This window comes from Geotrypetes seraphini, chromosome 12 (genome assembly GCF_902459505.1).
Source record: "Geotrypetes seraphini chromosome 12, aGeoSer1.1, whole genome shotgun sequence".
Lineage (NCBI taxonomy): Eukaryota > Metazoa > Chordata > Amphibia > Gymnophiona > Dermophiidae > Geotrypetes > Geotrypetes seraphini.
The window spans coordinates 20559791-20584698 of record NC_047095.1 but is presented as its reverse complement, the minus strand read 5'-3'; the positions used below and the strand labels follow the sequence as shown (position 1 = coordinate 20584698).

General features: G+C 45.3%; 1 protein-coding gene across 2 annotated transcripts in view; it reads right to left on the bottom strand.

Moving 5' to 3' along the window:
- Nucleotides 1-24686, bottom strand: part of ALG14 (ALG14 UDP-N-acetylglucosaminyltransferase subunit) — a 64306-nt gene extending 39620 nt beyond the window's left edge. Inside the window, exons 1-2 of one of the 2 annotated variants that reach the window (XM_033915934.1) lie at nt 24321-24686; nt 7823-7974 (exon numbers count right to left, since the gene is read on the bottom strand). In XM_033915934.1, the coding sequence (XP_033771825.1) occupies nt 7823-7974; nt 24321-24459 (291 nt within the window). In that variant the 5' untranslated portion in view covers nt 24460-24686. Of the gene's footprint in view, nt 1-7822; nt 7975-23859; nt 23990-24320 lie in introns of those variants that run through there. The other variant, XM_033915935.1, reaches the window with a different exon arrangement.
- Nucleotides 24687-24908: the final 222 nt, after the last annotated feature.

The window sequence follows — 24908 nt, the reverse complement described above, 5'->3', positions numbered from 1 at the left end:
ACTAAGCTGTGGTACAAAGTGGCCTTAGTGCACTCTTACAAATATCTTTCCCGTGAGCTAAGGCCATTTTTACTGCAGCCAGAAAATGGCCGATTTCCCAAAACAATGGCATTGTTGCCATTAGTGCACAGCCATTAATAAATATTAGCATGTGAGACCTTGCCATAACCCAATTTGTAGGCAGTAATGGCTCACACCCTAATCCAGTGCTAATTAGTTAATGAGCGGTAATGTGGCTGTGCTGATTTCCAATGTCACACCCACTCTCTGCCCTCCCAAGCTATGCCTCCTTAATAAAATATTTTTTTAACACAAGGTGTGTGTGCAGATTGAAATTTTACTGCAGGATGCCTTAGCACAGTGCTCTTCAGCCGCCGGTCCACGGTGCGATTGATGTGGCGTTGTCTTCGGGCCAGCTCCCTCTTCCTCAGTGCTGCAGTGCACAAAGCCGTGGACAGAGGCTCTTACGCGCGACCTGCATCTGAACCGGAAGCCTTCTCTCTGACATCAGAAGGAAGGCTTCCAGATGAGGCGCGGGACGTGCGAGGAGCCGCTGCCCATGGCTTTGTGCACTGCAGCACTGAGGAAGAGGGAGCAGGTCTAAAGATAACACCGGGGGGCAGGCCAGAAGGCAAGGCACGGCACAGCATGGAGGGAGGGAGACAACAACAGTAGGGGGAATGATTTTATTTTTTAATGTAGTGATTGATTTACATCTGCTGTCTGTTCAGGAAGAAATGCATTTGTTTCTTTTCCTCTGGGGTTGTACTGCATGCAGAGCCTTGCATCTTAGAGTTTGTTTGTATATATTAGTACTTTTAGGTTTTGGTCTCATATTTGCATGGGGTTATCAGTGTTCTGGTAGGAATGAATATTGAGAAGCATATAGTGTGCTTTGTGTAGTTTAATTTTGTGTTTAACCATTATGTGTTGTTAATACGATTATATTGTGTGTGTGTGTGTATATATGAAAAATGAATGGAAAAAATGGTGTTACAATTATACAAACTAGTGCTTACCACAGCTTAGTATTAGGAGCCCTTAATATGATAATTAGCTGCTAATTGGTATACACTGGCGCTAACTGGAATTAATAATCAGTTATGTGTACAATAGCACTTAGGGCTAGATTCACTAACCCTCCTATCTGTGTGCGATCTGTGTGCAATTGGAGGCAGGCTGACTGATTCGCCAACCATCTGCATACAAATGGGGGCGATCGGAGGCATGCCCCCAACTGACTGCATGGATCACTAAAGCCCTAACAGTAGTCACAGGAGAAACAGCCTCCTGTCACTACTGTCAGGGCTTTTGCCGGCTTTTTAAAACGGGCAGATATTTTGCGTGTATTACACACGCAAAATAATTGCTCGGTTGAAATAAAAAAGCCCCCCCCCCCCGAAGTGCCTCCTCCCTCCCCAAACCCCTAAAAAATGCCCCGCACACCGATGCCCCTCCCACGCCAATGCCCCACCAAACACAAGGCATCTCCCTCCTGCCATCGCAAACACCACCTGGCTGGGCCCGACCCACCTCCCTCCCTGTAGTAGGCCGTCCGGCTGGCTGGGCCCGGCCCACTCTTTCCCCATACCTTTAGAAACGGTGGGAGCAGGAGGGGTGCCCAGTCCCTCCTGCTCCTCAGGCCTCCCGAGTCCCATTGTCTTTGGGAGCAGGAAGGGCAAAAGTCCTCCTACTCCGCCGTGATACTGGCCTTAGGCCACGCCACGATACATCATATAATGCACGGGGAGGGGCCTAAGGCCCTGATTGGCTAAGGCACCTGAGGCTCCTCCCTTGGGAAAGGCCTGGGGCACCTCAGCCAATCAGGGACATCTATCTTGTAAGACCCCTTCTCCGAAATCCTTGAGCCTACTGTAAAATTCCAGATCTAGTGGGTCCCCATGCAGAAGCAATCCCCATTCACTCCTAATCTCACCAATACCATGGGACAATATGGTGCCCCTAGTGGTACTCTGACAGTACTATTGCAAGGATCATGTTTCTGTAGGCACACCATATTGGCTGAGAATACTGGCAAGGGCAGGAGAAACTGGAGATTGCTCCTGTCGAGGTACCACTAGACTACCAGGAACATGATGTTAGACCCACAGGGGTTAGAGAGGTTGGGATGGTGAACTGTGTGTGTGTTGGGGGGGGGGGGGGGAGAGAGAGAGAGAGAGACAGCTGCAACAGCTCCTTTAAGATGTGGCCTGGAAGTTTCAGGTTGCTGGAATAATGCTGCTTGTGAGTCAGCAACCGCCAGTATTAAGATATTGCAAGTCAGCGACTCCTATGATAAATCAATATGCCATAAAAGCCCACGTTTTACTACAACCTCATTATTATCAGTAGAAAATACTACTACAAGCCAAGATGTGGAAAAAAAAAATCTTTACCTCAATGAGGTACAAGGTTTTTAGAAAGTTTCCCATAGGAAAACTATATGCTCTATTATCTAAGCTAATTTGCAAGAAGTCCTGGTAAAAACTGCACAAGCTAATTTGCAAATAGTGTGCAAAATGTTTCTCTCCTTAATGTATTAGACTCAAGGTAAGCTACATGAACAACTATAGAAAGGTCATCATAGATCCTAACCTTAATCAATCCCAATTTAGTTACATCCATCCTTGTGGGAGAGACACTGTTCAAAGAGTTAAGAAAAACATTACATTTGTATTTGTTTGTGTGTGTGTATATATATATATATATCCATAATAATAAAAGGCTAAGCGCGTATGCGCTGTCGAAAATCCATGAGTCCTGGTGGCGTGAGCTGTGCTTCTGTGCCAGTGTTCACGGCGCCTGCGCTAGCGCGTGTGCCAGCGACTCCTCCCTCCCACTCCCGGTCCTCTTCAAAGCGGCCTGCTGAGGTTCGCCAGCCACTGTAGCGAACCTTGCAGGCCGCTCTAGCAAATCCAGGGAGGCGGAAGGCGGGACGGAGGTTGCAATCGGCAGCGGCTCCTCCAGCCGCCTAGCTCCTCTCCGCCGGCCCCGGCTGGCAGCCCCCTCTGCCCAGTCCTCTCTGCTCCGGTGGCCCGCGCAGGAGAAGGAGTGGATGAAGCAGGGAGACTGTGCAAAGGGAAACAAGGGGGTTGACGGGACGGTAAGGGGAAAGGGAGGGGGAGGAAGCTGAGGAATCTCTAGCACTCGTTAATGTAACGGGCTTAAAGAATAGTATATATATATATATATCTATAATAATAAAATGTTAGTCGCGCATGCGCACTCTAAAGTCGTGTTCCCTGATCCGTCGCGGACATGAGAGTGCGCATGCGCACTTATCACGCATCGGGCTTACCACCGCTGCAGCCAGCTGAGGTCTATGACGCAGCTCAGCCTCTTCAGATACCGCCGCTCCTCCTCTTCGGGCAGCAGGCTCCTCTCATGCACCCAGCGCCGCCGCTCGGAGGCCGCCGGGACAGAGCTGCGGCGCCGATTGCCTCCACCAGTCGGGCAGCCAGCCGCCGATCTACAGCGGGCGGGGTATCGGAGGAGAGGGATTGCGGCTGCTAAGCGCCCCCACCGAGGAGCCCAGCAACTTTCAGCCCAGGCTCTTTAACTGACCCCGCCGCCCGGTGGCGATTCCAGCAGCGTGTGCAACAGTCTTCACACGCTGCTTCGGGCCCTTCTACTGCCCTGATTTGCTCTGCCGCGTCTCTGATGATGTCATCAGAGACGCGGCAGAGCAAATAAGGGCAGTAGAAGGACCCGAAGCAGTGTGTGGAGACTACTGCACACGCTGTTGGAATCACCAGGTTTGTAGTTGGGCCTGCGGGAAGGGAAAGTGGGGTAAAGGAAACACTAATGCTGCTGCACAGGGAACTGGTGTGGGGGGAGGGAAATGGAGGGGGAGGGAATGCTGCTTTGGACAGACAGACAGACAGAGGGAGGAAGGGAGACAGAAAGAAAAGAAGAAAGATACAGGGGCAGGGAGATACACAGAAAGACAGACAGACAAAGGGGGCCAGGGACAGAGACAGAAATCAAGACAGCGGGAGTCGCGTCAGGGGGGGTGCGGGATGTGGCAGAGGGAACTTTTCCAAAGGGTGCAACTGGGCGGCTGTCGGGAACCTCTGATCAGGGGCAGAGCAAGGTAAGTGTATCATAGGGATAAGAAGGAGGAGGGGGAGAAAAAGGAAGGGATGCCTACTGCTGGACAGGGGGAGAAGGAAAGAGGTGCTGATGGACAGGGGGGATGACGAAAAAGGAACAGAGGCCTAATGTTGGACAGGGGGAGAAGGAAAGAGGTGCTGCTGGACAGGGGGGGAGATAAAACAAAGGGAGAAGGGCTGCTGCTGCATAAGGAGAGCAGTGAAGGGGTAATGGTGGACACAGGGGAGGTAAAAGGAAGGGAGAATGGACAGGGGGAGCAGGCAAGGAGTGGTGATGGGCAGCCAAGGAAAAAGAAAGACAGAAAGAAAGAAAGCGGCTAAGGAGAGAGAGAGAAAGAAATAAAGACAGACACACACACATATATTCTAGCACCCGTTAATGTAATGGACTATAAGACTAGTATATATATATAATTTTATTTTTTTTTTAAATCAGAAAGCTCAAATAACAAAAGGCATTTAACTAAAATTTGTTGTTACTTGCAAAACAATTGTTGAATGCCAGCAACGATCTTTCACTAACAAACTACAAACAAACAAATATAGAAACAAATCCTTTCCAGAGATGGGGAAGTGACAGAACTAGAGAACACAAATTGAGGTTACAGGGTAGTCAAACTTAAAAGTAATATCAGGAAGCACTTTTTCACAAAGAGGGTGGTGGATGGATGTCTGGAATTCCCTCCCAGGGTAGACAATGAAAACAAAAATGGTGACAGAATGAAACAATGCATGGAATAAACACAGAGGATCCATATATGGAAAGAGAATGGAATCAAAATAAAAAAACTTAAATGACCTCATGCCTCTTGATGTTTTATGATGGGCAAGAGTGAAATGGTTGGGAAGGAGTGAAGTAGTTGGGAAGTAAGGCCAGTGCCGGGCCAACTTCTACGATCAAGGTCCCTAAAAGAGCAAGGACAGATCAAAAACAAGTATGTGTATTTTATAGCATATTCATATCATATGCCTCAGAGGGAGAAAAAGACATCTTAAGCTTGACAGGAGTAAAATATCATCAGTTTGCAACATTGTTGGATTCTTGGTGGTTAATCAAGTATTGACAATGAATGTGACTATGCTGAAATGGCTTGTCCAACCTTTTTCTATCAAGGGTCACATTTTATATTTTGTAGCACTGGGAGGGCCAAAACGCTGCCATCATATTTTGCCGCATGTTTTGTCAAATAGTACATAATCTCCTCTCCAACCTTCACCTGTTCTCTCTCTCTCATGTAACACCTCCCCCCCCTCCAGCCTTCACCTAGTTATTTTCCATCATCTGGCTTCAGTTGCAGAAGAAACAGTGGGATTCCTGTTTCTCCACCACAACTTGGCTGTCTGCAAGCTTGAGCCATGTAGTGCCGGAAGTTTGAGTTGGCCTTTAGAGACTTGAAACTACTTGATCAACCGGAACTTTGAAACTGTGGCTCAAGCTTGAAGAAACCAAGTTGCAGCAGCAAAATAGGAATCTCACCGTAAGCACCAATAAGAATTACAAAGCTTCCGAGGACCAGAAAAAAGCACTTGCATGGCCGGGTTCTGGCCCATGGCTCATAGGCTGAACAAGCCTGTATCAAATATATCTGCCTATATGTGGTTGGTATTGTGGCAAACTGCTGATTTCCCTATTTGTGATACCAGTTTTTGATTATGAAGCAGTGCAACCTGCATAGAGTGGCAGGTACAGCTCCAGCCTCCTTTTTGGCCAGACCGGAGAGAAGTCTTTATTTACTGTTGTCATTTACCATGGTACTATATAACAAATGTAGAATGTATGCAATTATAGCAATTACGGATACGATATTATTATACCTGTAAGTCTATAAGCATGCAAAGTTTTATTTTGCTACAAATTCTGTTTTCTTGTAAATAATTCTGTACTCTTAGCCTGCAATGCCACCTAGTGGACAATTTTAATCAATGTCAAATCACCATAGTTTCTTCAGACTAAGCACACAGAAAAGTCTGAAGAGCAGAGGTGCCAGCACCCTTGCCAAGGTGGCGCCCGGGGCTGTCCACTTACTACGCCAGTAGTTACGCATGTAACTACTAGTATTTTACAATAAGTGCTAAACATACCCCTGGTCCTCCCAGGTCCACACCACCTTGCAGTTGTGCACTATGGATTTTGCATGCGCAATTTACAGACTCTTAAGGGCAGTTATGCATTCGTGGAGATGGTGCGGTATATAAACCCAAGGTTTAGTTTAGTTTAGTTTACTAATTAGAGCCAATTAGTGTCAAGCCAATAATTGGTTATGGACACCAAATATCAGCTAATTACATTAAGGGCCTGTTTTACAAAGCCGCACAGCAACAGCCCCGAAGCCCTTGAAATCTCTATGGGCTTCGGGGCCGTTACCGCGCTGCAGCCGCTAGCGCGGCTTTGTAAAACAAGCCCTAAGTTCCATTCACAACTGACACTACTCTATACTTGTGCGCACAACTTTGCATGCTGAGCGTGAAATTGTGTGTTTAAGTTTATACAATCAGAGGGCAAATGAATACTGTGCTACTGGCCACAGCAATGAATAAGGCCAATCCTATCTCCCCCAATGACGAAAGGGGCTCCAAACCCAAATGCCAACCCACACCCTACTTATTCCATCGTATGCTGGCCAAATCGGTAGGAGATATGCAAAGCTCCAGTCATTTTAAACTAAACTAAACTAAACTAAACCTTGGGTTTATATACCGCACCATCTCCACGAATGCGGAGCTTGGCATGGTTTACAGGAAGAAAGATGAGAGAGGAACTACAGTGGAGAGATTAAAGAGTTAGGTGTAAAGGGGGAAGGTGAGAGGCCTAAGAGGCTTTGTAAAACAGGCCCTTAATGTAATTAGCTGATATTTGGTGTCCATAACCAATTATTGGCTTGACACTAATTGGCTCTAATTAGTAGTTACATGCATAACTGCCCTTAAGAGTCTGTAAATTGCGCATGCAAAATCCATAGTGCACAACTGCAAGGTGGTGTGGACCTGGGAGGACCAGGGGTGTGTCTAGCACTTATTGTAAAATACTAGTAGTTACATGCGTAACCACAGGCGTAGTAAGTGGACAGCCCCGGGCGCCACCTTGGCAAGGGTGCTGGCACCTCTGCTCTTCAGACTCTTCTGTGTGCTTAGTCTGAAGAAACTATGGTGATTTGACATTGATTAAAATTGTCCATTTTACCTTGTTCATTCCAAAACAGCTAACCTGACTCACTCTTTTGCAAAGACATTGGGGTTTAGAGATCTACCACTTGCTCAAGGTGGCCTGGGGGTAGAGGATCCTGAAGCTGAAATGCCAGGTTTTGAGCGCTACCACTTACTTGGTAGGGAAATTGGAGTGAGATTCAAATGAGATGGTCCATGGACAAGTATGGGTTAACTTTTTTCATTGGCTAGTGGATTACTACAAATCGAGTGGCTTAATGCAATTTGTCGCAAACCATTTTATCACTAACGAGCAGCTCTGCGTTCATGTACGTACAGTGTGGCTCATCAACACGTTTTCTGCGTGGGGGGAACAGGAAGCATAGCTGCATTGCATGAGTTTGTGCTACCATTAACACGTTAACGTCATTTTAACATCTGCTAGATGCCAAGCCAGGCATTTAACATGCCGCTTACAGTTAACATAGTTTAGGAAATAAATGTTTCTGAAGTGCAGAGTAATCTTACCAGCAGAAAATCTGTTCAGCTCAAGCTCCCCCACATACCTCAAATTTGGAAGACTGTTTTGCTCTTGAGCGTTCAAATAAACATATTTTGTCTTCACTCATCTTATCCGAATCGGCCACAATGTAGTGCATAGGAGAATAAGATTGGGACAGGCTGCCAAGCAATCTAAGGATTTCTGTTGTGTGCCCACCTAGAGAAAATAATATAAGATTATAGACCAAAATGCATTCAGAATTTCACTGCTTACAGAGAAAAGTAACAACACAAATCAATGTTCCCGCTAAGGTGTGTGGCCGGAAGAACTCCAAGTCATATTGTCTGGACAGGAATTTTGTTCTCACCAGTAAATTGTCACTACACTTCATTAACATATTACATGAAGTTCTCAAATCCTGCACCTTGGAATTTAAATAAAGTGCCAAAGAAATCAGGAGATAGAGGACTCCCCTGAGATAACTGCTTACAAGTAGTGACATCAGTCAAATTGGAAACCAGCTTAAACAATTCTTTACCTACTTGAGCCGAATAAGGCCTATGTTTCTCCTTCAACATCATCATGCCCATGTTTATGCCAGGCACACTCCAGTCATCTAACAGGACTCTTCAAAGCAAGAAAGGTAAATAGTGGGGTTCCCCAGGTGACTACTGCTTTTTAGCACATTTATCAAGGATTTAGAGCACTGTTCTTCAACCGCCGGTCCGTGGAAATTTCTGCCGGTCCGTGCAGGGCCAGCAAAATCGACGAGATATTTTCAGCTGGTCCGTGCTGGGCTGGAGAAATCATGGGGAGCCTCCGACAGTGGCTTTCTCCCCTCTCTGCAGCTCTCCTTACTTACCAGCGCAGCGATTCACGAAGGCAGCCTTGGGGCATTTGCTGAGTCGCGGCCGTCTCTGATGATGCAACTTCCTCTTTCCTCAGAGGCGGCACGACCCAACAAACGACCCGAGGCTGCCTTCCTGAATCGCTGCGCTGGCAAGTAAGGAGAGCTGCAGGGAGGGGAGAAAGCCACTGTTGGAGGCTGGGAAGCTGCTGGGCAAGGGAAAATAAAGGGACAGCTACTACTGGACCTGGAGAGGGTGAAAGAGAGATGCTGTTGGGAGGGGAGGAGGGAAAGGAGTCTGGGAAGCTTCTGGATAAAGGGAAAAAAGGGACAGCTGATACTGGACCTGGAGAGGGAGAAGGAGAGATGCTGCTGGGAGGGGAGGAGGGAAAGGAGTCTGGGAAGCTTCTGGACAAGGGGAAAAAAAGGGACAGCTGCTACTGAACCTGGAGGGAAGCAGAAGGAGAGATGCTGCTAGGAGGGGAGGAAGGAGGAGGAAGGAAGGGAGAAGGAAAAAAGGAAGGAAACAGCTGGCAGGGAGATTAGAGGAGGGGAAGTGGAGAGACAGGCATGAGAAAGCAGAGAGATTGAGGGGAAGGGGTCAGCAGAGAAATAAGCAGAGAGGGACAATGATGCTAGATCTGTTGTAGAAGAGATAAAAATGAAGAGAGCAGAGAAGCTGGAATGAATCATGTAAAAAGGAGAGAGGGGGCACAGGCTGGATGGAAAGGGGAGAGGGGCATAGAAAGAAGACAGATACCATATGGAAGGGGGAGAGGGCAGACAGTGGATGGAAGGGGCAAATGCTGGAAGGAAGAGAGTGAAAAGAAGATGAAAGCAGAAACCAGAGATGACAAAAGGTAGAAAAAAATAATTTTATTTCTATTTTGTGATTAGAATATATCAGATTTGAAATATATATCCTGCTAGAGCTGGTGTTAGACATAACTGGGGACTGCAAAGTCCAAGCAGTGCTTCTTTAGCTTCTAGCTGGCTTAGAGTGCTCTCTGACCAGGGGGCAGTTGCCCTAGTTGCACTCCCCTAACGCTATTCCTTTCATGTGTGACTGCAGTATTCTGTTAGCATGATATTTCTGTGTAGCATGGCTTATTCAGTTTTCTTGATAGTAGATATGTGAAGGGGAGGGGAGACAGGGGTTTTGTTGATCCTTGCTCTGTATTATTTGTATTTATAAAATGACAATTGTACAGAATATTGTTTCTTTTTATATTTTAAATAAAATACATTCAATATAAAATCATAACTGAGGCTTGTGCGGATGGGATCAGATAATTTATGGGGACCGAGCTCGCAGAGATGGGGCGGAAACGGGGTTTTTAAATTTTAGTCCTAGAAGTTTGCTGGTCCACAAAATAATTGTTTTATTTCTGCCGGTCCACGGGCGTAAAAAGGTTGAAAACAATGATTTAGAGAGAGGAATAATTAGTGAGATAATTAAGTTTGCCGATGATGCAAAGTTGTTCAAAGTTGTTTGTAGGATTGAACACAGCAAACACACACACGCAGTCTATGAGTCGGGATGGAGGCGCTGCCAATGGCTAGCTGATAAACTTCTTTGACTGGGTGACAAAAAAACTGGATAAGGGAGAGTCCCTGGACATCGTGTATTTAGACTTCAGTAAGGCTTTTGATAGTGTCCCACACCGGAGATTACTGAACAAGATGGGCCTTGGAGAAACACTAACAGCATGGGTAGAAGACTGGCTTAGCGGCAGACTTCAAAGGGTGATGGTAAACGGTACTCTCTCAAACACGTCGGAAGTGACCAGTGGAGTACCGCAGGGCTCGGTCTTGGGCCCAATACTATTCAATATCTTTGTAAGGGATCTGCCTCAGGGACTTCGAGGCAAAATGACATTATTCGCTGATGATGCTAAACTGTGCAACGTTGTGGGCAGCGCAGCAGAACCTAACGGCGAAATCATGCCCGACACCATGGAACAAGGCCTACTTTTACTAGAACAGTGGGCCAGTACTTGGCAACTGAATTTTAATACCAAAAAAATGTAAGGTAATGCACATTGGTAACGGAAATCCATGCAGAACGTACACCCTGAATGGTGAAAACCTAACAAGAACTGCAGCAGAAAGGGACTTGGGAGTAATCATCCGGGATGATATGAAAGTTGACAATCAGGTGGAGAAAGCATCAGTAAAGGCTAGACAAATGCTGGGATGCATTAGAAGAAGCTTTATCAGCCGAAAGCCTGAAGTTATACTGCCGTTATACAGATCCATGGCGAGACCTCACCTGGAGTACTGTGTTCAGTTTTGGAGGCCACATTATCAAAAGGATGTGAAGAGAATAGAGTCGATTCAGCGAATGGCCACTAGGATGGTTTCAGGACTCAAGGATCTCCCATATGAAGAACGTCTGAACAGGCTGCACTTATATTCTCTCGAAGAGTGCAGAGAAAGGGGGGACATGATAGAAACATTCAAATACGTCACAGGCTGCATTGAGATGGAAGAAGAAATCTTTTATCCTAGGGGTCCCACGGCGACAAGAAGGCATCCGCTAAAACTCAGGGGAGGAAGATTTCAAGGGGACACCAGGAAATACTTCTTCACCGAAAGGGTAACTGATCAATGGAATGGTCTTCCACGTCAGGCAGTTGAGGCCAGTACCACGCTCAACTTCAAGGGACGATGGGACCTTCTGGTGGGGTCGTGCCAGAGGAATGTTTAAAAGATGGATTCTCGAGGAGGGAGGATTCTTGAGTGGGCAGACTTGTTGGGCAGTCGGCCCTTTTCTGCCATCAAGAGTGTGAACTCTTCCCCCCATGCAATCCGCTAAGAAGATCGACTGTTGGTCCGGGCGGCTTTCCCGCAGAGGAGAGAATCCTGCATTCACCGTGGGCCTCATCTGGGGCAGCCTCCTTGGAGCGGCTGGGGCACGGGCAGTGTGTCTGGGAGGGAATGCATGGATGGGAGAACATCGCAGGGGAGGAGACATAGGCATCCTGGGACTGTCTGCCAAGTCTCTTCCCTGAAGAAGCCCTTTCTGGAAACGTCAATCGCTCCTCCTAAACTTACTTGCTCCACTTCATCACTGACGCTGAAACCGTGGATTGAAGACAAAGTTTTATTTTATTTTTCTTTCCAGCTTATGATTTATCTTTAATCTTATCTATTGTTTTGCCTTTTGTCTTTGTTTTGTTCTATTTCTATCATTTAAATTTCTCCAGAATTCTACTGTTCAACGGCTCCCCCTTCTGCTTCTATTCCTTTCTCTCCTCTCTTCTACCTTCCAAAGTATTTAGATCAATGCTGTCTTGTTAAAATGTTTATTTTATTTTTATTTTTCCTCTAACTCTACTTTTCACTTCTCTATTACCCTCCAGGTACTTTAGTTAGATTGTGAGCCTTCGGGACAGTAAGGGAATTTTTCAAGTACCTTTCTTATTTCTAATCTTAATGTATATTTTCTGTAAACCGCTTAGAACCTAACGGATGTAGCGGTATATAAGAAATAAATTACATTACATTACATTACATCATACTCTATGTTTCTATGATCACCTGCCCTTTGCCTCGTGCTTTACCTCGTGACCACCCTCCAACTCAGCACTTAGGCAGGGGCCTGATTAACAAGTGGACAGAACCTGAGTCTTTGCAGTATGCAATACAATGCCTGTCAGCTGATGTCCTTTCCAAATAAGGACAGCTTAAGATAAGGGTTAATATGTGACAGGGGGCTTGTGATAAGAAGGGAGAGGGGAATGCCTCAGCATTCTTAAACAAGGTGCTAACATTTTCCCTTGTTTTAGAATGGCCGGCTACATGGCAAGAGGGGAGAGGGAATGGGAATAATTCATAATTCTTACACAGGGGCGGTGAAATCAGTGTGCCGATCTCACCCTGTTTCAGAATGGCAGAATGGCATTCCTACAGTTGTTAAATCATAACAGGATTGTGAAAAATTACAAGACGACTTTGTGAGACTAGGGGTCAAGACAGGTGGAGGGGCATAATCAATAAAACCCGTAAGTCCCCTTTTGGCCTAAGGCCCTAGGCTCCCAAAGTAGGCAGCAGGGAAATGTCCATTCTTGAAAAAAAATCAAAACAAAACGTCCAAAATGTGGGGTTTTTTCGAGAATGGCCTACCTGTACATTCAGGAGTTTAATCGTCCAGATCACCACTACATCTACCTTTAAGCCATATTCTCTAAAAAAAATCTGCCCAACTTCCAAACACCCAAAACAAGACCTTTAGGCATGGAGGGAGTAGTCCTTTACCCAAAAGCATGATTCTCTAACTGGCGTCTGTCATAAGTGCTGGTCAGAGAATTGTGGAACCGTCTCTCCCCCCCTCCCTGGCAATGATCGTGGCAGGAGGGATGCCCAGCATCCCCCCTACCTCTGGTCTGTGCATGCGTCGGGATCGCTATAGAGTGATCCAGGCGCTCAGTTGGGGGCGTGATTCTGATCGTCCTCATTTGCATGAGGGTGATTCGTGAATCAGCCCCCCGGACACGGATCGGATCTGTGCCCTTAGTGAATCTAGCCCTGAATGACAGAGGCAGGACACATTATAGACTAACTGAATTACACTGCACAACAATTTTTTGGTTAAGTCTTGATTCCTGAAAAGTTTTTGGTGATTATGACAGGTACCAACTTGGTATGCTCAAATATGGTTTTGGTTTTACTGCATCACGTAAGAACTATGAGAAATAGACATTTTTATGTTTACTGACAATAAAATATATAGTCAAGTTTACGTTTCGCACAAGCGACTAAATGAAACAGAATTAAAAGTGTTTTGCTCCCGAGTTTCTTTTATATTCAGTGTCTGGTGCATCACGTTGTAGCATCCAACAATAGTCGGCAAGCATTGACGGATTCCAATTGCCCTGGTATCGTTTCTCCATCGTAGCTATGTCTTGATGAAACCTTTCACCGTGCTCGTCACTCACAGCACCGAGATTTGCGGGGAAGAAGTCCAAGTGTGAATGGAGGAAATGAATCTTGAGTGACATATTGCACTTCATTCTCTTGTATGCTTTGAGAAGTTTGTCTACCAGCTGAATGTAGTTTGGGGCTCTGTAATTGCCCAGAAAATTGTCAACAACGTCTTTCAAGGCTTTCCAGCCAATTTTTTCCGGCCCAACTAACAGATCTTCAAATCGCTTGTCACTCATAACATGTCTGATCTGGGGGCCAACAAAAATACCCTCTTTGATCTTGGCATCAGTTATTCTTGGGAACATCTGTCTTAAATAACGAAAACCTTCCCCTTCCTTGTTCATTGCTTTCACAAAATTCTTCATGAGTCCCAGTTTAATGTGAAGAGGAGGCAAAAATATCTTTGTCGGGTCAACAAGCGATTCATGTGCTACATTTTTCTGTCCTGGAACTAACTTTTTACGGAGTGGCCAGTTCTTTCTAGAATAGTGCGACTCTCTGTCTCGGCTGTCCCATTCGCAGATGAAACAGCAGTACTTTGTATAGCCAAGCTGCAGTCCTAGTAACAGAGCAACGACTTTGAGGTCTCCACAGATATTCCAGTTATACCTGGTATACTGGACATACTTTAGTAACATTTCCATATTCTCATATGTTTCTTTCATATGTGCTGCATAGCCAACAGGTACTGAAGGATAAACGTTGCCATTGTGCAACAGAACAGCTTTCAGGCTTAACATTGACGAATCAATGAAAAGACGCCACTCTTCCGGGTTGTGATCACAACCAAAGACCGAGAACAATCCTTCAATGTCACAACAGAAACAGAGACTGTCGACTTGTGCAAAAAATTTGGTTATATCATGATGCCGGTCTCGAAACACAGAAATTTTCGTACCTGGTGATAGCAAACACCATTCCTGCAGTCTCGAACCTAGCAGCTCAGCTTTTGCTTTTGACAGACCCAAATCTCTGACCAAATCGTTCAATTCGGACTGTGTTATCAGATGTGGATCGCCTGATGAGGATGGTTCAAAATCCGGGTCAATGTCACTGTTAGAACCCTGCACTGCAGTTTCTTCATCTGGTTCGTCTAAGGTCCAATCCTCTGGTGGTTTCGGAACTGGAAGACTGTCATCATGTGGCATGGGTCTCATTGCTGAAGGCAGATTAGGATATTTAATTGACTTCTTGTTTTTGGCAGAGAAACCAGACACATTAGTCAAACAGAAATAACAGTCCGTCACATGGTCTTTCTGTTCTCGCCATATCATCGGAACAGCAAATGGCATCGTCTTTCGAGTACCTCTGAGCCAGGCTCTCAGACTAACAGCACATGTCGCACAGCAAATGTGAGGCGCCCATTGCTTGTCTTGATCACCTATTTTGCAGCCAAAATACAGATGATAGGCTTTCTTTACAAGGGCAGTCATCGAACGTCTCTGAGGCGTAAGTGTATATTCCCCACAGATATAGCAGAATGTGTCGCGGCTGTTACGACACCGACGAGACATATTGCCCGACACCAAAACGTCTATAGCATCAAGCTTACTTACTGTTATATTGCTACAGCTACTATACTACTATACTTTACTATACTGATACTATATACACACACGGACTATCTATATTAACCAAATGAGCAGGATCGGTGTATGGAAGCCACCATTATAGCATGGTGAGACAGCGCAAGCTCGTTCAGACCTGCCCAGACATGCCCAGGATGTCATCTTCCATAAAACAGCTTCCAACCTGGCTAGATTTTATGCATGGACATACCCAGGCGGCACAAACCGTTGTTGATAAGACACTTATGGGAGAAAAAATTGTTTGCATCCAAATATAAGAAAAAATCACGACAAAATTGAAGATTTCTCTGAAATGGTACGTGATGGGTAATTTTTGATGTAATATTCATGATCAGCACCCAAAATTCTATAAGAAACACCCAGCAGTGTTCAGGAAGCAAAAACTTTGTTGTGCAGTGTTATTGAGGTACAAATCTAATTAGGAAAAACTGCCAGTAAAACTCATCCTTAAAAAGAAATTGCTGGGTGAGGCACAAAGATCAATCACATCAAATCTAAACAAATACATATCAAAAAATCACATAATGAAACAACAATATAGGCCCTTTTGTCACAGATCAACGACACTGCTACTTAAAGAAACATTTATGCAGCTGCTGCTTGGCTATCCAAAAGAATCATTCGCAATGGCATTTGTCTAATTAGCATTAATTGCTGTTTGTCCGCACTGCACTAGTAGAGTCTGCAGCCCCTCACCTGTTCCAAGCCAGTTCATTCTTGTTTACAGTGAAGAAAGCAGAAGGACATGCTTAACCTGTTCCCAAGAGAAAAGAGCAGCACTGGCAATGTTAATTAGAAGAAAGAGCCCAGCACTACGAGAAAGGCTGACTTCACAAGCTGGGATTCCAGACCATAATTTTGGCCTTTTGTAGAGGTCAGTTATGGATCCCTTCCAGTGTCACTGCAGTTGTGGCATTTTGTCATACCCATGACTGAACACTGAAATATGATTTAACTCACTTGAGTATCTTTTACACTGAAAATTACACTGTAAAGCAAAGAACATGAGGACGTGACCTCCTTTAACCTCCTGGTTTTACTAAAGTAGCTCCAGATGGGCTTTTCCATCTTAAGCAGATTACAAGGTCGGAAATGGAGGGGAGTGGGAGGAAATCACATCAAACAAATCTAGTCACTAGTTATTTCCTTGTGTGACAAAAGAACTGGATTAGATTATAGGAGAGCTTTGGACATGATATATGTAGGTTTCTGTAAGGCCTACGAGTACTGTTCCGCATTGGAGGCTTATGAATAAGCTGAGAAGTCCAACTGGGTGAATGACAGGCAATGGAGGCTGGAAGTAAATAAGGTTCACAGAAGTCTCTGCTCTCTACTCCACCATCTTCTAAGTTAGCCAGCCCTAGTCACCCCTCCCACACCGCAGTATGAGGATGGACGAGACAGATTGGAGACAAGGTGGGGAGCTGAGAGGGAGACTAGTGGGGATTCAAGCCACAACGACAGGTGAAGCAGACAAGCAACCATTTCATGTGCAGCTATCAGTGGATTCCTAGAACACTGTCTCACCCTCACAACCCCATCTCACCACAAAATGTGCATCCATCATGACATGCAGCATATCCTGTCGGCCACTGAGCCTCTTTGCTGCTGCATTCCATCCTTACAAAAGCAGGAAGTAATATCAAAAGGGGGCAGGATGCAGCAGAGAGGAGGATCCAGGCTCGGTGGCAGATAGGATATGAAAATCATTGCTACCGCTGCTGCTACCTAATGTACGCTAATTACAGAGTGGTGGGAGGATGTTGAGACAGGGAGACAAATGTGCTGGGGCCACAGGGTCCTGTGCAACTGCCCCAGCTGCCCCTGCCTAAGATCGGACCTGTTCCCTTGCACTACGAGAATAGAGCTAATGAAGCGGCCCAGCCAATTCTTCATTTTTTTTCCCCAAGGGCTGCCTGGAGCTGCAGGGAGCCTGGGGGAGGTGGTACCTGCAAAAGCTTCAGAAGGGCAGGAGGATGGGGATCTATACCCCGGCGGCAAGGGCTCTTTGGCGACGGAACCAAGTTAACACCCATAGGCAAAGACTTTGGGATGTGGACCCAAACTCCTCGCTTTGTCTGATCTATGAATCAGGAACCTGGAACAAAATCATTAGGCTCAACCAAGCAGAGTGGCCTTAGCTTGCACAACTGGAAGATAGATCAGAAACCATACAGCGTAAGATTAGAGAAACTGGGCCTCTTCTCCCTCGAACAGAGGAGATTGAGAGGGGACATGATCAATACATTCAAGGTACTGAAGGGGATAGACTTAGTAGATAAGGACAGGTTGTTCACCCTCTCCAAGGTAGGGAGAACAAGAGGGCTCTCTCTAAAGTTGAAAGGGGATAGATTCTGTACAAACGTAAGGAAGTTCTTCTTCACCCAGAGAGTGGTAGAAAGCTGGAACGCTCTTCCAGAGGCTGTTATAGGGGAAAACACCCTCCAAGGATTCAAGACAAAGTTAGACAAGTTTCTGCTGAACAAGAACGTGCGCTGGTCTCAGTTAGGGTGCTGGTCTTAGACCAGAAGGCCGCCGCGTGAGCGGACTGCTGGGCATGATGGACCACTGGTCTGACTCAGCAGTGGCAATTCTTATGTTCTTATGACCAGATGCATCACTTGCACAACCTTCCATCTGCTGGATGTAGTAAAAATCATGGAGGTTTCCAGAGAGCAGACGATAGGAACAATCAGGAAAAAAGTCTAACAGAAAAAAATACCCACGAAGAAATCAACAGCCAAAGAAGTGGGGTTGAACAACAGTCTTCCCAAATGAGGAGAAACCAGAAGGATCAATAAAACCACACATTTATTATATGAATCCACAAAGATCTAGAAGCAACATGGTACGCCTGCCTCAGGGGTCAAAAATACTCCGAGGTGGTGCGGCTTCTCCTTCTCCTCCACTGCTCCGTCCCATTCCCTCTAGGGAGGAGGAAAAGAAGAAGCCATACCACCTCAGAGTATTTTTGACCCCTGAAGTAGGCATATCATATGCCAAAACACGGTGCCATGTTGATTCATATAATAAATGTATGATTTTATTGATCCTCCTGGTTTCTCCTCATTTGGGAAGACTTGTTGTCCAACCCTACTCCTTAGGCTGTTGGTTTCCAGAAAGCACCAGATATTATACTAGTGATGTCACTGGGAAAAGTCAGTTTCTGTATCGCTTTCTGCTGATAGAAGGAAAATATACCCTACTAGTCAGGATGATGCAGCCCTGATGTTAAAGAATGTATATAAATAAATGTTCATCAGATAAGAGAAGGTCTTCAGCATGATAAATGCAGAAGATAAAAGGAAGCAGAGATCACTATCAGGAGTATTATGTCCAGTTCTGGAAATGATACCCCCAGCCTTGCCCTTTCCCTTGTCCATCTCAACCTTTCCCCTCAGCCTTGCCCTTTCCCTTGTCCAACTCCCCTTCTCCATATCCAGCTTCATTTTTTCCCTTGTCTAACACCCACTCCCACACGTGTCCAAGCCTTGCCCTTTCCTTTGCCTAACCCTCCACCACAAGTGTCCTGCCTTACTTTTTCCTTTCCTTAACCCTTCCCTCCTTACATATGCAGGATCTCTGCTCTTCCATTCCTATCTGTACTGAGCTTTATTGCTCTGAGCTGCTGCTGTGGAAATATACACTAGCCTGTGCTCAGTTTAACAATTGTTTATTAATATATCGATTTATGAGGACATACAAGTCTTAAAGGCAGACAACGCATGTTCTAAATTCTGGACAAAAGCTAGCTCCTTACATAGGGAATTTGGCATCTTGAACACAAAGGATCAAAGAATACATAAAAGGATTCATAGAAAATGACATGGTGACTGAATTTGTCACCATCCCCATCCCTGTGGATAACCACGGGAAACCATCCCAAAGTCATTCTTTAAAGAGAGAGGGAAGGCTAAGAGAATGAATGGGCACAACTACCGACCCTTAAGCCTTGCATTGAAGAATGTTGGTGTAAAAGGACTGAGGTTGAGATAGACACAAAAGAATGACATGGGATGTTTTCCCAAGGTTATCTGAAGGGACAGGGACGGTGACAGAGAGAGGGAAGAATCAGAGTATGAATGGGCACAGTCGCTGACCCTCAAGCCTTGCATGGTGTAGAAAGACTCTGAGATTGTGATAGAAATTAAAGAATGACACAGGATAGTTTCCTGAGGGGAAGGGGACAAATTCTATCACCTTTATCACTCTCTATATGATTACTACAAGTGCACATGTTAGTTTATTAATGACTTCATAAGTATGTTTTATATCTTTTGTGATAGACTCCTTCACCCCTTGACCATCTGATTATCCATTATTTATTAGTAAAATTGGTCACTACTCAAGATACAAGTAACTTACAATGATTTTCCTTTCCAAAAGGGTCTCTGTCAAGTAACACTATTGGAAGATTAGGTTCTTACTTCAGTAATCTTTTTTCTGTTGACACAGGATTCTATGTATACTTCACTCATGCTGCCAGTGACCTGAACAGTGTAAGAGCAGCTGCTGGGAAAGAGAAGTGGTGCAAGGCTTTCAGCGGCTCCTGTGCAACACCAGCTTGGGGCAAGTCAAATGGCTACCGGGGGAAGAAGGTGCCTGTCAACGGGGCGAGTACCACGGCGGTCATGGTTCTGGTTGCCCTGCCTCTGCTGCCCAACGCAGCTTGGCCCTGGCAGTTCCTACAAGCCCTGAACCACTAACCAGGCAAATGCAGCCCCAAGGCCACTACAGCTGGTTCCCCGGAGCCCCAGGAGGTGAGACACCAAGTGACTGTGGTAATGCTCCTCTGACTTTCTGGTGTTTAGGATAAGCTCTCCATTCAAACCTTTAAACACAAACGTTTGGAAGTCTAAGCTTATTTAATTTTTTGTTTGTGGTCCTGTATTTGTGTTCTGCATGTGTGACCAAGGCCAGGGGTTCTGTCAAGAAGCGCTATTGGTGTCATGGCCCAAAGTAGGAAGATATCTGTCGGCTCTCTGTTACCCCTTTTGGACCCAAAATGGCCCTTGATTAAAAATTAGCAAAGACCACTGTCCAAAATGACACACCTATCGCACTAGAAAAATACTTAGAACTCACTGAGTTGGCAGTCAAAATCAGGTCTAGCCAAGATTTCCTCCAGAAAATGGGTCTCGTCAAATACCGTATTTTTTGCTCCATAAGATGCACTTTTTCCACCCAAAAAAAGGGAGCGGAAATAAGGGTGCGTCTTAAGGAGCGAACGTAAATCCCCCCCAAACCCTAGTACCTTTTTTTCCCCATCCCGGCGGTCCAGCGCGCTTTCCACACTCCTTCCTCGGTTCCCCTGCTCTCTTCCGGCAGTGGCAGCGGCACACGAGGCAGGCGCGCACTTTTTGCGTGTCTGCTTGGTCCCTCGCTGCATTCCAAATGGTTACCTGTCAGTTCTCGTCCTGCAGGAACTGGCAGGCAGCCATTCTGAGTGCAGCGAGGGACCAAGCAGGCACGCAAAAAGCGCCCGCCTGCCTCGTGTACCGCTGTGCCGCTGCTGGAAGAGAGCAGGGGAACCAAGGCAGGAGCGAGGAAAGCGTGCTGGACTGCCGGGATGGGGAAAAAAGGTATCGGAGAGGGGGGTGCCTGCTTTTGCGCTGACTGGCTGGCTTGGGGTGGGTTGACTGGTTGGCTGGCTGCCTTGGGGCTGGCTGGATGGCTGGTTTTGGACTGGCAGCTGGCTGGCTGGCTGCCACTAGACGTGCTCTGTACCCTATCCTAGCCTACCACCAGAGGGGGGACAGGGTATAGGGCATACCATTTGGTTCAGAATTTTTTTTTCTTGGTTCTTCCTACTCTACAGGTGGGTGCGTCTTATAGAGCAAAAAATATGGTATATCTCCAGGTCCAAAGTCATTACTACTTTTCTTTAATTTCTCAACTAATCTGGTTCTTATTTTACTATTACTGTTTAGGAAATTTGACAGAAGAAGGAAACCACCAGAAGAAAGATTAGGTTCTTACCTTGCTATTATCTTTCCCAGTAGATAGGTGTGCCATTCTGGATCCCTGCCCTGTCTTTTCATTCCTGCACCTGCCCACTGTTTCATTAAGAACATTGTTCTCCAAGTCTGGTGTTTGAAGGACAGTTTTTTTAAAAGCTTTATAAAAACTAAATGATTAGTTTCTGATCTAACATTGAGAGGAAGTTTATTTCAAATAGTCGAAGCTTGATAACTAAAAGAAGCACAGAGTTGATGGAATAGTTTAATTGATTTAGGTGACGGAAATTGTAAACAGAATTAGTCATCGTACAGTATATGACCCTATCAATCATTAAGGAAACTAAATCCAGCAAATAAGGATGAGTTAGGCATGTAAAATATTTAAAAAATAATACACAGAGCTTATGTTATCCTAGCAGAAACTGATAACCAATGTAATTGAACAAAGTAAGGTGTAATCCATTCATATTTGGAAATCGAGACTATCGGCCTCTTTTACAAAGCCGCACTAGTGGCTGCGCTGCGCTAACAGCCCCGAAGCCCATAGAGATTTAAAGGGCTTTGGGGCTGTTGCCACGTGGCTTTGTAAGAGAGACCGTATAACTTTAACTGCAGTATTTTGAACAGTTTGTAATCTCTTTAGTAGTCTTGTAGTACACCCAAGATAAACTATGTTACAATAATCCAATTGTGAAAGAACTGATGACTAGACCACTAGTGAAAATGCTGAAATATCAAAACATTTTCTGACTAATCTTAATTCCCTTAAAAGTCCAAAATCTTTTTTACTCATGAAATTGTTTCAAGTTTCAAGTTTATTGATTTTTAATATACCGACCATCAACGAGTATCTAGCCGGTTTACAATAAAATATTAAAATAGAGATAAAAAAAAATAATAGTTAAAGGAAATGTTTATGGAGAGAAGGGGAAGTGAACATTAAAGACATCGACAAGACGGACTTGAAAGTGATGGCTGAAAGGGGGGAATGGGTAAAAGTTACATTATTAGAGATAAGAAAGGGGGAGAAAAAAAAAATTAACTTGATATTCCATAGTTAACATGTTGTCTAGTTGAACTCCCAATATTCTAGTTTGCATTTTGAACTTATAACCATTCCGACAGAAAGAGGACACAAGATCTTATCTAGCTAAACCTGCTGGACACAACCAAAGGAATTTTTTTTCTGTATTTATCTTCAATTTATTAGCAATAATCCCACCTCTGTCTCCCCTTCCCCTCCATCCCTGGGCACCATCTCATCCCTCTCCCATGGTCAGATAACTCTGTCTTCCCCCTTCCCCCCTCATATGGTGTGGCATCTTTCTCCTCTCCGTCTCAAAGCCTGGAATCTCTCTCACATGGTCTAGCATTTCAAGATATGAGCATATATCTCCATATCTTCAACAACTGCATTGGTTGCCAATTGTGTTTCGAATTCAGTACAAGGCAATCATGTTATGTCATCAATTCTTATATGGTACGATACCTGAAATTTTTAAGAATATGATGTCTCGTTATCAACCACAAAAGTCCCTATGTTGAAAACAAAGGCAAATCCTACACATGTGGATGTGCTGAGACTGGAATCGGTCCAGAGAATGGCCACCAGGATGGTCTCGGGACTCAAGGAGCTCCCATACGAGGAGCGGTTAGGGAAGTTGCAGCTCTACTCACTTGAGGAACGTAGAGAGAGGGGAGATATGATCGATACATTCAAGTATCTCACGGGCCGCATCGAGGTGGAGGAAGATATCTTCTTTTTCAAGGGTCCCGCGGCAACAAGGGGGCATCCGTGGAAAATCAGGGGCGGGAAACTGCACGGTGACACTAGGAAGTTCTTCTTCACTGAAAGGGTGGTTGATCGCTGGAATAGTCTTCCACTCCAGGTTATTGAGGCCAGCAGCGTGCCAGATTTTAAGGCCAGATGGGATAGACATGTGGGATCTATCCGCAAAGATAAATAGGGTGGGTCATTAGAGTGGGCAGACTTGATGGGCCTTGGCTCTTATCTGCCGTCTATTTCTATGTTTCTATGAACGCTATGATTTAAAACTGGAGAAAATATTTATTCACACAACACATAATTAACTCTGAACTTTGTTGCCGAAGAATGTGATGAAATCAGTTAGCTTATCAGGGTTTTAAAAAGGTTTGGATAATTTTCTAAAAGAGAAGTCCATAGGCCATTATTGAGGACTTGGGGAAATCCACTGTTTATTCCTAGGGTAAGCAGCATAAAATCTGTTTTACTACTTGGGATCTTGCTAGGTACTTGGGACCTGGATTGACCACTGTTGGAAACTGGGCTTGATGGACCTTCGGACTGTCCCAGTATGTCAATTCTTATGTTATGCTCTTATGGGTGACCTGAATGAGAAATTTTGTTGACAAATGTCAGAATTTTATAAATGATGTGCAACTCTATAGGATGCCAAAGTTCAGGTTTTAATGAGAGGGAGGGGGGGGGGGGTGTTTGACAAAATTTAATTTACAGCCAAGACTGGTCAAAAAGCACCTCTCCTAGAATGGTAATCTGGCAGCTCTGAACTGGTGCTCTGGGCAAGAGGGTGGGAATGGGGCTCCTCCAACAGTTCAGATGGCTTGCTCAGCTATTTATGTAATTAAAAGAAGTCCACTCCTTTAAGATCTCTCACATTCAGTCCACCACTCTCCTTCCCCAGCTCCTCTCAGGCAAACTTATCTATCTCTACAATCTACGGGACTGTCACCCTGCATCCATTCCCCCCCCCCCCCCATCACGTTCGCTAGAGACCTGCTGCTGTGGTCTTGAGAACAGCTGTCCTGTTTACTTCCAGTACTACAAGCTTGAGCCATGTAGCATCCAAAGACTTTAGGTAAGAATACCACAGGGGGACTGGGCAGCACATGCTGCCTTCAAACTCACTGAAAACTGCGGCAGAAAATGAAATTGCTAATGGTGAGGCAACACCAACAGCTGCAAGTCTTGCGGCTAAGAGCCTCCAAGGTCTCGCAGGACTTCTAATGAACAACACTAATTAAACGCTAGACTTGAAAATGGAAATAGCAGAGCTACAAAATAATACACTCTGATATCAAACGGGACACCTCCTCACAAACTACGCAAATCACAGCTCTGCAGTCTGCTCACAGGCCCGTCACAAGCTCAAATTCTCCAGGACCACAATTCCCAGCATGCTTACAGACAGGAACCGCACTCCGCTTCATTTCTGTTCCCACAGCTCGCATACTCACCAGATCCTGCCACAGCCACTACACTGAGAGGTCCCATCTTGCCAGGTTTGTGCCTGCTACCGGGCCAGAGAACCAGCAAGAGCCTGGTCAAGAAAACGAAGACGAGAAATAAGATGACGGCAGCCAGTAAGAACTCCATACCGAAGTTCAGCTGGCTGAGCCGCGACAAAGCTGTAGCGATACAAATATCCCTTCCCGGAAGTACGGCGAGCCGCAGGGTTCTATTTCTGCAGCCCTAGCGCGCATTTTAGCGCTTATTTCCTTTCATTTGCCGTCTAATAGAAATTAAAATTAGGATTGCGGAATATGTAAAGAAGAAGAACAAATATCTGCCTGGGTGGTTAAACAGAGCTATCAAAACCAAAAAGACATCATTGAAAAAAAATGGAAAGCAGGAATGCAATGCAAAAATGGATTCTGGCGCCCTGAGCCACCTTTTGTATCAAATGTCCCCCTGCAACTCCCTTATAGCCAGCCAGTCCCGTGCCCAGAGTGATAACCACTCACTCCTGCCCCAGCAGCTGCTCTCTTCAAAATGATGCCTGCTGATTTTTATTGGTAGTCTAGTGGTACTTCCAATAGGGAATT